This window comes from Gobius niger, assembly GCF_951799975.1.
Source record: "Gobius niger genome assembly, chromosome: 1".
Lineage (NCBI taxonomy): Eukaryota > Metazoa > Chordata > Actinopteri > Gobiiformes > Gobiidae > Gobius > Gobius niger.
Genome location: NC_136852.1, coordinates 19,410,335 through 19,425,467, shown reverse-complemented (window position 1 = coordinate 19,425,467; position 15,133 = coordinate 19,410,335). Strand labels below are relative to the sequence as shown.

The window sequence follows — 15,133 nt, the reverse complement described above, 5'->3', positions numbered from 1 at the left end:
ATACAATATATATACAAAGACAAAATTGCATTTAACTTTAATGACGGGGTGGCATACAGGCAGAGACCTTTAAATACACAATAAAATGTTTGTTAATATTTCTTAAATGCAAAAATCAAGTTTTTACAACACTGGGGGGCAGTGTGGGGCGTCAGCGTCCCTACACAGCGTATCTGCACTATGTAGAAGAAGTGGCTACACAATCATGGCAGCTTACATGAGAGGCATGTTCTGCCTTCTTTCCTGTGAGAGAAAAGCGTTTCTGTTGGGAGCAAACAGCTGTAGACCTGTTGTGGAAAGTAAACGGTATGTACGCGGACTCAGGAGGAAACCTGTCAAAGTGTTATATCTTGAAGATGATACGTCTAACGTAATCAAGCCACAATCTGCTCCCAAACAGCAACGCGAGAAATCGGAGAAGCCCACAAAGGGCACTAAAGAAAATGCTTTTGCCAGGGAGTTTAAGAGTGTACATACAGCACCAAATGCAGTTCATGTTGTTCCCAAGAAAGATGAAATCGATGGACTCCATTTTGAGAAAGCTTTTCCTGGAGACAAGAGACTCGCGTGAGTAATTTGATTTTAGTTACAGTTCTGAACTATGTTGGTGGTCCTAGAGGCTGTTGCTTTATCTTAGCTTTGTATAATAACAATCAATCTATTTTTTTTTATTTGTTAAAAAAAAAACAAGGAGGGTGGTGAGCATGGCTCGGTCCAGGAAATTTCGGGAGCAGCAGGGTAAGATCCTACTGGAGGGCAGGCGGTTGATCATCGATGCCCTAAATGCTGGGGCCAACCCTCAGATGGTGTTCTTCAGTACAATGGATCGCCTTTTAGAGCTTCCCGTGGACAAACTGAAACGGGCCACTCTTGTTAAAGTCAAATTTGAAGATATCAAGATCTGGTCTGACGTAGTGGCCCCTCAAGGTGTAATAGGTAGGGTTTTTTTGTTTATTATTTAGCATGTTGCCTTTGACATGTAATTTGCTAATTAGCAAAAACAACTTTTAAAGTATTGCCTATTTTCTGATTCTGCAGCCATATTTGCTCGTCCAGACTCATCCCGGTTGCATTACAACAGGGATTATTCAATACCTCTGTCTCTGATATGTGACAACATTCGTGACCCTGGTAACCTTGGGACTATGCTACGTTGTGCTGTTGCAGCTGGATGTCACAGCGTTCTCCTTACTAAAGGTATGCACTTAATTCAAATGCCTAATATGACTTTGGTTTCAGAAAACTAACAGCAATTTGTGTCACCAACAGGTTGTGTTGATGCTTGGGAACCTAAAGTATTACGTGCTGCAATGGGTGCCCACTTTCGCCTTCCTCTCTATTCCAATCTGCATTGGGAAGACATTGAAAACCATCTCTCTAAATCTGTGACTGTTCATGTGGCCGACCACAGTGGGGATAGACCTAAGGAAAGTATGGAGCCAAGAACTGATGAACTGAAAACAGCTCAGAAAGCGGGAGACTATGGCTGGGTTGGAAGAAAGTCTAATTACAAACAAGTGGACTATGATTCAGATTCCGACTCCGACAGTGACTTTGAACTGTCTCTTCCCAGAGTGGACTCTAGACCATACTTTGAGAACTGGGCTGAGAGCCCCACAGCTCTTGTAATCGGTGGAGAAACATGTGGTCTCAGTATTGAGTCAGTACAGCTTGCTGAAAAAACTGCTGGGAAGAGACTTTTTATTCCTGTGGTTCATGAAGTGGACAGTTTAAATTCAGCCATGGCCGCCAGCATTCTCCTGTTTGAGGGCAGAAGACAACTAATGCAACAACTTCCGTCTACAAAGAAGGATAAGTCTAGGGTCTTAAAAGGAACACTGTCAACATAGATACTTTGAAGTCACAAAATATAGATTCCTGTTCAACAATACTGCAATTATCAATGGGACGCAAGTTTGATGAGGCACCATTTTGGTCTGTCATTTGCCTGCAAATATTTTTTGTAAAAAGTTGTGCATTTTACTAATATACTACTAATAGCTAAATTAAACATTGAAAGGAACTAGTGAGTCACTGCATTTTATTGTTTTACATAGATCCGCCTTTACTAATATTGTGCTTACCAGTGCATTGAAATACATTTTAATGGTTGGTCATATCAAAAGGTACACAACAGAAGTAACAGAGAAGGAGGATTTAAACATTCATTCAGAACCTTCCATGTGTTTTTGTGCAATCATAAACATGATACACACCCAGGATAAGCCTTGATTGTGAACCATTATCTTACATTCTAACATTGCAGACACACACACACACACACACACACATACATACAAAAAGATTGAAAGCTTCAGTCATCGATTTGTTAAAAAAAAAAAAAAGCACATAGTGTTCTTAGGTGTTTAAAAGTAGGGCCATGATGCCGTACAGCTACATCCAGCTGAGGTTTGGTGAAATATGTGGCATACGGGTAACAGACAGCACAGGTCCTTCTGGGAACATAATTACTCAAGGTACATAGCTATTATGAGTAAAAAATATTTTCCTCAGGCAAATATCAAACAAAATATCCATATATATTACTGTGAAGGTTAAAGTCAATGCAAGGCACCACAGGAGAAAAAGGACTCCATTAAAGATCATGTCTAAAAATTAAAATGTCAGTAAAAAGAAGGATGTGTCTAACAGTCTGACAACAGGAGAAAAACCAGGCTGGGAGCGGAGTAGACATCGCAACAGAACAGAGCTTGATGATATGAGTCCCATTCCTTCTGTTCTAGATGGGCTCTGGTTTGAGCTTCTCTGCCAGAAAGTCTTTGACAAACTGTTCCACAATAGCTTGCGTGATCTCCTCAACGTCAAGCACATACTTGGCCCGAGCGGACATGTCCAGGATAGTGAGAAGAGGAGCTGAATCTGGGAGGTTGGTGTAATCCCGCAAAGATTCAGTCATGTTGTCGTCCTGCAGTGAAGCAAAAGGAAATAAGTCAGATTAATGGTTTACTCATCAGTAAATTCCTTAGCTTGTTTTTCTAAACATTCAATTCAATTTAAGTGTACAAAAATAAATTCTGTAAAAGACGGGTCACAGGACACAGGTCATTTGCCTTGTGAGCAAAATGTCACGCGATAAAGCTTTTACAATAGAAATCAAACAGTGTTAAACTGAAGTTGCACAACTTCCATGAGGAAATCGCAACAACCTTTCTCTCTGCTACAGAGGTCAACAGCTTTACTCACCTCTGGATTTATGTCTCATTCAATACAATGCTGGACAATTAACTTCAAATCAAAAATCAAATGGGGAGTTACAGCCCTTCAAAAAATGTTTTTTTCTGATGACCTTATTTCCCCGTAGTAAATGTTACAGACTCACGTTGAGAAAACTAAAGATGAGAGTCACATGGAACAAATTACACTGAAGATGCAGAACTAAGATCTAAGGATTAGGGAGTGACACTGCAACAAAGACTTTTCAACATGAAAGCAACAACATTGCTTCTATCACACAGAACTCCATAACCATATTAAATACAAGGGCAATGAATGAATGAATTATTCTGTTATGGAGAGGTAATCATCACTCAGCCATGGCCTATGAGGAAGTCATGCATCTTCCTTTGTTTTGTGAGGTGCTGCCCTTCCAGTGGCCCTCGTTCCAGCCACTCAGTGCAGCTCAAAACAAAAAAATGAAGGGCCTCTCAGCTGCAGCAGGCCATGATGAGGCTTGACATGTGTTAACTGTGTACAGCCCACTGAGATTACTCTAACATTTCATACAGACAGACAGTCTGATATGAAATATAGTGATAAAACTCCCTTTTAAGCATCTCCATCCATCTTACTTGGTATCTTTGAGGACGAGCTTGAAATAGTATGGCATCAACATGTACAGATCAAAGACATAGGACAATTCAGTTTGGCATCAAGGGGACGTGTAAACAAGCAGCAACTTCCCTCTCTCTTGGTACAGCAGCGTTTTTTTGCCTTTTTCTTCAAACTTGTAGTTTGTGTTCCACATTCTTTCACTGGATACTTTTGTACATCTTTGCTGTGTTTTTGTAAGGTTCAGCTGGTTTATTTTACTGCAGAGAGACCGTACTAGCCATGAAGGACTCTGCTTATGTGACCTACACATTTTCTTCTACTGAAACACTGAAGAGGCATCAAGAGTCCCCTATACCTGCAGCACAGTGGAGGCGTCACAAGAGGCACTACAGGAAACAAAAAAGGACAAATGAGGAGAAGATGGTGAAAGACTGTTGTGGAGCGGAGGGAGCTGCACAGGAGGAAGACGAAGGATGAGGTGGAGGAGGTGAACAGTGCAGGACACCACGCTATGAAACGGGGACAAACCCAGAAGGTGGCACACCATTTCAGAGGAGCACTGAAGGAGGCCAGCCAGGTTTCCTCTGGTTTCCCCTACCCCCAAAAACATGCTAGACAGGTTGGCCCATGGTCGCGGCACGTTCATTCGTAGCATCTCAGAATTAACCAAACACCTGAACGTAATGTTGTTGTACAATTGTACAATGACAATTAAAGCAATGACATTTAAAATAAAACACACACCCAGTTCAAAAATCTACACTGCCTTTCCATCAATAATTGATAGCAAACATAATGAAGAGGGAGATGCCAAATACATCACCATCTTTGCAGCAACACGAGGCACAAGCATATGAACCTGAGCTGTGAGAAGTTAGGAACTTTAGCACAGGGATGCAAAGGAAGAAAACAACAGAAGACAACAGGAAAGTAAGTAAATCGAGTCGGACCTCATTTGCAGGGATTACTTGGCCTTTTCCTTGATTATACTTTATGTCCTAAAAACATTAGCGTTCATTTGTGTTTTTAATCAGTGTACAGTATACAGGACTTTAACACATTGTAACTGTGGGGAAACCATTAATCTGTAGGGAGGTTTTTGCTACAGTTTTTGAGCTAGATGAGCCAAGTAGTTACTAACAAAATAAACATACATCCACCAGAGGGAGCTGTTGAGCAATTTTTGTGACTCCACAACATGAAGGAACTGGCTACTTGAATGTGGTCATTTCTAGTTACTAACTATCTTGATCAATTCAGTCTTTCTCACCTCTCCAACAACAAAGAATAGAAGTGGCATTTCTTCTTCCTTGGCTTTGTACTTTGCCATCAGTTTCTCTGCTATTGGCTGAATGAGCTCCTTGGCAGACTCCAACTCGCCCTCTTCTTCTGCATCTGAACAAAATAAGAGACACAGTTCAATGCAGAAGGAATAACGCTTTCTGGACAATCACAGTGTGAAATTGTTGAGATAAATCATGATATGCCTGTGGTTAGAATTGTTACAACTTTTAACAGTACAATACAAACAGTATTTAGACAAAAAACAAACATTGTATTGTTTGTATCATCGAAGGGCATATTGGCATGCATAACTTTGCCTTAAATTGGTTTTCACTTCAAATGTAGAGCAACATTTGCCATTTTTTTGGCATCTTTCTGAACACCACTAAATGTTTTACTGTCTACTCATCCTTAAAACAGGTTTCAACATATGAAGCAAGGAGCCATTATCGATCTACACACCCACAAACAGAACAAGACAGGGCCCCTCATGAAGCTGCACTGCGTTTGACTCGCTGAGCTCCAGGACGGGCCTAGGGTGCCAGGGGAACAGGCGGCACTCCGGGTCGTTCAACACCTCCACACGGCCCTGTCGCGTGATTATGTGACCTTCAGCGTCCAATAGGATGAGGGTAGGGATACCTGGAGGCAGAACAAGAAATCCAAAATGTTGTGGGATGAGGCCATTACAAACGTGAAGACAACTGGGCACAGACGTGGGTGGTGGTTGAGGTCATTTCCTGTCATTATGGCATTGTGACGCAGCCGGCTTACTCTCATGCTGAGATGTGATACTGACTCGATGCTTTCTACCATTTTGGACTTATGTGTCATTCTTCACAGCTCTCTCGCCGCCTCAGCCCAATAAAATCTGAGTTTGCTTCACAGGTAACGGCTCACAAACACTGATTATTACACTCCTGTAGCCTTATTAACAGGCTTATCAGGAACAGACACCATCTGGGAGCTAACAAGAGTGAGTGCATGAGTCACTGGGTTCCTGTCTGGTCATGTGGGCAGCAGCAGAGGCAGGGGGCACCATGGGCTCTAGATGGGCTGCGAGTGTGGTAGTCGATATATTCCCTCTGCATTCCTCACATTCTGCGCAGGACAGGCCCAGAGCCAACTACTGCCAGCTTGATTCACACAGAGGGCAAAAGGGAGAAGGCACAGGGAGGGAGGGGTGTCACTTCTCAAGTCAGCCCAACTTAATTACTAGCCTACATTCTTCCAACGATGCAATGACTGCTTAGCAAATTTAAACTGGTTTGGAGGGTTTTTCTGGGCTTGAGAATTTTATTTTTTATGAATAACATTCAACTTGACGATGAGTTTATGAAATAAGGGAATAAAAAATGAACATGTACAAAGCCACAAGATGAATTACCTTGTATTCCATAAAGTCTATTGAGCCGTGATCGCCTGGCTTCATCCGAGTACGGCACTGCTACCCATGGCATCTCACTGAAATACTGCGTAAAAGACTCCTCTGACCTGAACGTATAGACAAATTACAACACACAGGGACTTATTTACACCTGGGGATACATAAAGAGACTGGACTACACATAATGACAGCACTCACCTATCAGCGCTGACAAACACAATCTCAAATTTCTGTCCCGACTCCTTGATCGCTCTGTATGATTCAACCAGGACCCGGCTCAAACTGCGACAAGGTGGACACTGGCAGAAAGAAAATTAATACATTATACTGTATATATTTCTCACTGTTAAAAGAAGACAGCATATTGTAGGGCAGCAGAATTAGTCACAATCTAAACAATATTCTGTTTAAACCTACAAAGTTTAGACCTCAACACATGCTAATTCTTGTAGCTTTAGTAGTTCATGTCAACACAATGTTAATTTATCTCATCGCAATACTTTCTGCTGTGTATTTACCATTTTTCAGGAAACTAATTCTCCAATAATTCAGGCTAAGTCTTATTTGTTCTGTGTGTGTTTACAGAGCACACACTCCGTCCGGCACAGTGCTGTTAATATGACTGGAATTAAGATGACGTCACATGGCTTTAGCAGCAACAGCAGAGAAACAGCACTTTTGGCTAGTGTTTTTTTTTTCTTTTCTTTAGTAGTGCCCAATCTACACTACCGTAAGTATCTCTCCCACACATTTATTTGTTAGACAAACAACTACAATGGCAAAGTAAATGAGGTTCAGCACATAGTTTGTTTATGGCACATCGGGCCAATTGCAGAATAACTCCGGCTACATTTAGCAGCACAAATCCAGTCATTGTCCATTGGTCACTTGACATTTTAATGCATTATTTGTAGGCATGCGTTGCCATTTTAGGCTTTGATGAGGTGTGTGCAGAACAGTGGATTAAGCCATGCGTGTCTACTTATCATACCGATGTCAACACAAGCGTGAGAAAGTGAAAGCCTAATCATTGCTTGGTTTTAATTGCACCGATTTAACTGTTAAAGGCACTCTGCGTAACATTTTGGGTTACACTCTTGCCAGCAATACAAAAACATGCTCCTAATGACCGGCTAGACACAGAAAACGTTATTATTGCAGTGGGTAATCAAAGAATAGATTTGGATGAGGACCTAAGCCATTTAAATCTTATATTTGGCTGCCTTTAGTCAACATCTCCATGGAGACGAGCTTAAAAATGTGTAATGTAAAATAAAGGCTTGTTTTTTAACTTATTCATTGGGTGAAACACGGTGCTGCTTTAAAAGGGCGAGGCCAGCTAAAAAGCTCTTGCGACAAAGTGTGATTTTTTTGTACTTTTCTAACAGATGAGCGGCAACTAGTATTTAGGTTTGCTTACAAAACACGGGTCTAAATATAGTCCATGTATCTTTTCTATGGACAATTTCACTTGCCTTGACACACACTGCTGTTTACTTGCATTCCAACACCAGATGCTGGAACTCAACATTTGCAGCCGTGACTTCAGCCCTAGATAAGTTTATACTAGTAGTGGGAGTGATTATACACAAGGTTGGTAAACGTTTTACTTCTGAGATGACGCCCTTTTTTTCAACCTTCAAGTGTACGGTTTGGTCACTGATGCATGTACCGTAAACTAATACTTTTGCCAAACTAATAACTATTGAGGCAAGGCAACTTTATTTACCACGCATTTCATACACAAAGCAACTCAATGGGCCTAAAAAAACTACTTTATTCCAAAAAGTCTTAAAAACAAAGAAGAAAGAAACCTTTTGCTTTGGACAAGACCAATAGTTTTGATCATTTACATGTGCTGACTACTAAGTGACTCTATTTTCACATAGATGACGTGTGATGAGTGAAAACAGGGCAACAGTGGCCTTCACTTACCCAGTGAGCTGAGAAGTACACGCCCACATAGTGCCCCTCCAGAGAGCTGCTGTCTGTGGTCTCCCTGTTGTTCCTGAGCAGAGGCCCTGCCACCACCTCCGCAAACGGCTTCGGTCCCCAGGGGAACTCTAAGCCTGAAAGAGGGTCCCAAATAGCGGCAATGAGTAAACAGGAATGGGCATGGACAGAAACCGTTGGCATATTGTTCGCATGCTGTTAATACATTAGAATGATTATTACCTAGAATTAAACCTAAGTTTTATATCGTGCTACAGCAAAAGATAATTCCCCAGTAGTGCAACAAAAGTGCAAATACAGCGGACAAAACATATTGTTTATCGGTTATTTATTATAGTCATCTTATTGAGCACTTGCTGTGGCAGTCCTACTTGTGCATGTCCCATATGCGTCCCTTTCATATAAGTGCTTTATTCCAAATGTCCTTGGCCATTTGTCTAGTGTGGTGTCATTGAAAATGGGTGGTCTTCAGTAAAAGACATTAGCACCGCTTCAAAATAGCCCTTTTTGTGAACTTGATCACCCAGAGCGTCATTAGGCAGAGATGACATTGGGGGAGAGCTGTGGTTTATTGTTGCTCCGATTGTGAAAACGCACTCTTGTCATTTACGCTGTGGGCTGGTCCGGCCGCCACTCCACACAGGCTTTTCATTGAAACTGAAAAGCAGCCACTATGAGTGTTTCAGCTGCACTTCTCTTTCATCTGGCTATATTCAACCATTCATTTGAGTTTCTATGTGCTTATGTGACGTGCAAAACTGTAGAGCGGAAAGCCAGAAAAAAAATCAAAACTAGGTTACAGGGATATTTCAGTATTTTTGACATAGGCCATGGTGTTGTTAATTTCTGGATATATATATATTTATATTTTAATTCATGCAGTCCTTATATTTGAAGAGTTTAGTGGTGCTAGGCTAGTGCATGTCTATGGTAACTAGTAGCCTACATTAAAAACCTCTTCAAAATCATCGGGTAGTCCTCCAACGTTGCCATATCTGATTTGTAGAAAGCTCCTTTGTGAATTCCACGTGTAGTAATGCCGACCGCAGGTAAACAAACTACTGTGGATCCGGTAACCAGCAGATCACTCCACCGTTGCGTAACTTACAACCAGGAAGCTGATGCTGCTCAAATACAACTTCTTGTAAATGCAAAATGGTTATATTAAAAAAATTATTCAGTCGACACAGACATTTATATGGGTAGTCTGGTGTTATAAGTGATTTGCCTCAGGTGCACTGTGCTCGGGTCAGACTGTTTTTAATGCAGGCTACTAGTTACCATAGACATGCGCTAGCCTAGCACTTGCCTAGCACCACTAAACTCTTCAAAAAAATATAAGGATAAAATTCTGAAATATCCCTTTAAGACTACCAAAATCATATCCACTCTATTCTGTTTGCTAAGAGGTCTTTATAAAGATGTTTACATATAATTGCTTGCATGTTAATCATTATATACTATAATTTGAGCATTCACACTGGTTGCAACTAGAAGGCTCAAAAGATAATAAAAGCCAAATCTTTCCACCTGAAAAGACTATTACTCGACATGTTACAAGCCTGTGAAATCTACTCCAGGGCTTCTAAAAGCACCTTTTAATCCTTGATTTGTTACTGCCCTTCTCCATTTTCTTCATTTATTTTATTTCAAGAATTGCCAGAGCAGCTTAGCCACAAAGGGTATTTTCTGCAAAGGAAATGAAAAGGAATGCAAGTCTACTCAATGTCTCCACTTCAAAGTGCAGAAATGAGAGAAACACAGACACACTGTAAGATGACACTGTAATTATGAGACTATAATTATCACCGCAATAGTATAAACAAGGATTAAGTATTTGGTTCATATGTTAATACTGTATAATTCATACGGCCAGAGAGAGGACTAGGGCTAATAAATTGTAATAGAATCTTCATTTGTTTAAGTGAGCATCTTACCTTTGGGGTCGTCTCTGACCACGAGCAGCCCATTTCGACAAACCACCTTCCCCGTCGAAGCGTCCACAAACACCAGAGATGGTATACTTGTTACTTTGTACTTGTTCCACAGCTTCATCTGAGGAGAGAAAAGTAAATGAATGTTAAAAAAAAAAAAAGCCATGAAAGATGACCCAACCTGTTCACCTGTGGTTTAAATACATCCCCGAGGTCCCATTTGCACCTGAAATATTATAGCCTATAAATGGTGTGTTTGCTTTAGGGGTTTGGCCAAAGAAGACAAACACACAGGCTATTAGGATCATATTTTAAAATCTACATGGAGTCTTCCGCCCCTGTAGGTGGAATTGTTTTTAAACCGAGCACCTGTTCATCTCATTTTATCCGAGGGACTGTCCTTTCTAGTTGAAATAACCAGTGTTATATAAATGGAAAAGTCTCGATTGATGAACGGAGAATCCAGCGCATGAATGTGAAATCGTAGACCAAAATGTAGTGCACTGTCTGAACTTTGATGTAAAATGTTTCCCATTAAAAGCAAAAGGCAACAGGAAATATAATCATGGGCGTAATCGATAAAGAACTGACCAAGGAACATTGTGAAAACCGAAAAAGGTTTTACAGTAAAAGGTCATCAGAGGACACCAAGTTTATGAAATTGTACAATTTATTACTTCTACACAGAGCCAAGCACTTAAGCGTCACTGTAACTCTAATCGCCGCAGTCTGGACATTTCTTTGAGCAGGTTTAGGCCAAATGAAGTGAAGGGAACTTTCCTCTGGGTTTAGCGGAGTCGGCCAGGAGTTCAGTTACAAATGAGCTTTCGGTTGATGAAAACCTTTTGTTGCTGGTTTTGTGTTAAATCCAACTCCACAGCAGAAGCTTAGCCCAAAGACTTGAGTGACGTGAGCTCGCACCTAGGGAAGAGTTTAGTAGAAAAACACACAATGTGGAAATAAGGGCTTAATGAACCTGAAGAATAACTCTTGAGCTACAGAAAACTGACTTGAAATTACATGGGCAAAGCGCAGAAAAAGTAATCAAAAAATAAATGTCTATTTGCAAAACATCTTAGCAAATTATAGTCCATTACAAACACCGAGGACAAACATTTATATTAGATACACATTTTGTTACAAAATGAAGTCCACTTTACAAAATTAACACCGAGTCAACTGATGTTGTAGGCCCATACACAAATCCAGACTCTTCTACAATTTCCATAGTGGTGTTGCAGAATATAGTTTAACAGTAAATTATCAATACCTAATGAGCATCAGGTTTTATTAGACACTAGATGTATTACTGATTCTCTATATTTCTAGGTTATGGGTGTAAGATATGCCAAGAAATTCCTATCAAAGGTTTCTTAGCCTAAATTTCAATCTTTCGCCCAGGTCTTATCTGGATGTTAATAATTTTACTTTAATGACTCATTTCAAATCCCTAATTCAACATTGCTCTGGACACAATATAGCCGACGTGCGAGTGACTTTCCTGACACCATGTTTAGTCTGTGGGGCAGCAGAGGTCACGCAGTGGCTCTTTGGACAAGACGACATGGAGCCTCCAGAAGACGTGGGTCTGGAAGGTCCTCAGAAGAAAAAAACAAGCCAGCCACACTAAACGGCTTTTCCACACACTGCTCTGGAAACTCCATCACTGCGCACAAATTGATGAGGTTTAAGGCATTAACTGTGACCGTCTCCAAAATCAAGGAGCAGAAGTGCAGCCATAGCTGATCCAACCTCGGGACGTGACACGAGTCGAAGAGTTTGTGTAAATGTCAAAAACAGACCATTGACCAGATGGAAACTGAAGGCCTTTTAATAAAAGAAACTTTTTATGATTCATCCAGAAGTAGCCAGCACTTTATTCTCCACAAACACTCGTATGGGATAAGACTGTTTTATGTGTTCATAAAATATTCTTAACAAAACTACTACAAGCCAAGATTGGAGCTGGTGTTGCCAACAACCTTATTATACAGCATGATGTGCTTCACTTTACAGGGGCCACACAATATGATATAATAAAAGCTCTTGAATCATGCACTGGTCTATAGAGAACTGCTTTCAAACTGCTATTTTAACCATGTATAATGAATTAAAATGAATTAAAGCAGCATGAAATTATAGGAGCCTCAATAGGACACTGTAGGGCCTAATTAAATGTGAGTTTCATGACAAAAGTATTGTCGAGTATCCTCCTTGTGTTACACTACTTTACAGCATGTTTGATTTAAGACGGTCTTGCTGTGAGATCAGAGTAGCCTCAAATAATAAATCTTTCAGGGGTTTGAGTTGTGCCTTTAGGATCAAAGCGCAGCAGTGATTCCCAGGCGGGTGGATAACCTTGTAACTAACAGCGCATACATGACCTGAAGCCAGTCACAATAAAATACAATTCACAACCTTGAAAGACTGGGATGGCCCGGATTAGCATCGCACTTTGTACAGATACAGGAAGGGTTAAGTTTCACTGCGTCTGTTTAAACGGTAGGTCAAGAAATTATCCACTGCTAAGCAGGAAGAATGTGCAGCATTTCTTTACAGCTACTGCCTCAAAACAGATGACACAAATACAGAAAATAACTAGAACACATCGAGATACCTAAATAAAACTAGTCTTAATCTTAGGAGTGCCTGCTTGACTAAACTCTATCATGGCTAAATGAAGCCAATATGCAAGGTCAGTGTCCACAGCTCAGAGCAGAGCTACAAAAGAGCAAGCACGGACTTTATACCCTGAGGTTTGACCTGTACATAACTCTAATTAGATACGATTATGATGCCATCTTTACGGACTCGGATTGCTGATTGTGCTGATAAATCTAAATGGTCTGGGCCCATGTGTACAGCAAATAATAATAATAATAATAATACAAAACATCCATTCTATATTAAAATATTCACTTAATTTGGGCATCCTTTGGTTTTTGTTCCACATATGTTGATTTCTTCGTCAAATTCTAGTCTCACTTGCTGTTTCCCAATCCGTTTATTCCAGAACACACATAAGCCCAACACTGTTCATCAGGCAAATAGGCAACGTTGGATCTACCATCCGTAACTGAGACTATATTTGAACTGGGTTTGACATATTACAAATAACAATATTCACCATATTTCTCCAGTCTTAGTAACTTGTTAGTGCACCATGCCCTCCTTAAATCTGGTTAAATAGAAACGCACACAACACAGACAAACCTAAATCCAATTCATTGCACACAAAGGCACAGATGACTTGGGTCTTTGAAAAAAACAAAAGAAAACTCAAGATACATGTGTTGAATAGGAATACAGGATTTGACTGCCAGTGCCACCCTGCCGCAGAGAGAACAAAAGATAGTGAATATGGAAGCCACATTTCAATGGTAAATGTCACGCATGACGAGACCACTTTCATGCATCCTCACCCTGGTGCACTTTATGGCAACATTTCAGAGTTAAAAGGGGATTATCATTGGAAGAGAAACCACCGTCGCCGCACTCCTAACCTCCGAGTCCAAACATACATCTGCTTCAGCTTTGCCCGTGTCCTTCTCAGATCCCGACAGCTCTGACCTGCTCTCAAACCTCTGTCAGCAGCAGGAGGGTCCACGGTTTGAGTGTCATGTTGAGAGTGCGGCAGAGGGGAGACATTTCTTCACTCAGCGTGGCCAATTCAGTCATCACTGTGAGCGCTGTGTCCTCTCATAGATGTGCATTCACCGGGCCAGGGAAAAGGAAAAAAAAAGGGCCTGAGGCATCTGCCAAACTCTGCTCCTTCTTTCTGCCACGCTGTCACCACAAAATGGGATAGCGGGGTCTTTTGCAACCGCACTGCCCCACACACCGTGTCACTGAAAGCACTTTATCTGTAACAGTTACACCTGGGAAATATTGTAACATGCTAGAGGATATATTCAAGCCAACATAATCATGGCTTCAAAAGTCAAGCATTTCCAAGTCATTGAGTCCAGTGAAGTGGAGTGTTTTCAGTTCGGCAGACAAAGTAGATTTGTGCAGCTTAATTCGACTACTCAGGAATTCTGGCCTTTATTATGGTCATGAGGTACAAAATATTTTCCATACTCTCCGTAGAAATTAAACAGAAACATCGGGCCCGGCAGCACACACAGCCACACGATATCCCCAAAGATCCCATTTCAATTCACAACGGACCGTCTCCTGTCTATGAGATAACACGGTGATCAGTATCTCCTCATAGATCACTTTGTGGAGGCATTGAAAGGAGGCAGGCGCAGTTATAGACTAACCAACCCCCTGTAGACACGTTCAACAAAAGCATTTCTCTTTTCACTGGGACTTCATTATTGAGTGGGCCTGCAGGCGATGCAACCTCTGACCCCTAAGATTTACTACGGAGAAGGCGCTGCTGGACTGTTGGTTTTGGCTCGTGGAAAAAACTAAAGAAAAAACATGACACAAGATGCTTATTGAAACTGCATGTGGAGCTCTGTTCAATTAATTAAAATCCTACGGGAATTGTGTTATATCGATAAGTTCTTGCAGCCAAAATGTGTATCCTCATATAAGAACTGGATGACTATTGACCCCTAAAGTCAGAAGTAATGGACGAGGGGATCAAGAGGAAGTGACTGAGACAACTGGATTGAGCGACTGACTTTAATATACTTTTTGTTGACGTTTTTTTCCATGCTTGGTGTTTAAAGAGACTAGGGTTTTCCCCTCTGTTGCTTGCTTTTTGTTCTGTTTTTTTTTTTGACAAAAAGACAATTTGCATCATCCACAAACAATAGATGAGATCGGAAAA

General features: G+C 40.9%; 2 protein-coding genes across 2 annotated transcripts in view; one reads left to right on the top strand and one right to left on the bottom strand.

Annotated features, from left to right (window-relative positions):
• Positions 1–191: 191 nt before the first annotated feature.
• On the top strand, positions 192–1,938 carry mrm3a (mitochondrial rRNA methyltransferase 3a). Its single transcript, XM_079557134.1, has 4 exons — positions 192–567; positions 692–936; positions 1,039–1,197; positions 1,270–1,938. The coding sequence occupies exons 1-4, from the start codon at positions 206–208 to the stop codon at positions 1,848–1,850; spliced, it is 1,347 nt and encodes a 448-aa protein (XP_079413260.1). The 5' UTR covers positions 192–205; the 3' UTR covers positions 1,851–1,938.
• Positions 1,939–2,063: 125 nt separating this feature from the next.
• The window catches only part of nxn (nucleoredoxin), a 37,271-nt gene continuing 24,201 nt past the window's right edge, over positions 2,064–15,133 (bottom strand). Inside the window, exons 2-8 of the mRNA XM_079557222.1 lie at positions 10,354–10,471; positions 8,399–8,532; positions 6,662–6,762; positions 6,464–6,570; positions 5,539–5,718; positions 5,063–5,187; positions 2,064–2,926 (exon numbers count right to left, since the gene is read on the bottom strand). Of these exons, the coding sequence (XP_079413348.1) occupies positions 2,741–2,926; positions 5,063–5,187; positions 5,539–5,718; positions 6,464–6,570; positions 6,662–6,762; positions 8,399–8,532; positions 10,354–10,471 (951 nt within the window). The 3' untranslated portion in view covers positions 2,064–2,740. The remainder of the gene's footprint in view (positions 2,927–5,062; positions 5,188–5,538; positions 5,719–6,463; positions 6,571–6,661; positions 6,763–8,398; positions 8,533–10,353; positions 10,472–15,133) is intronic.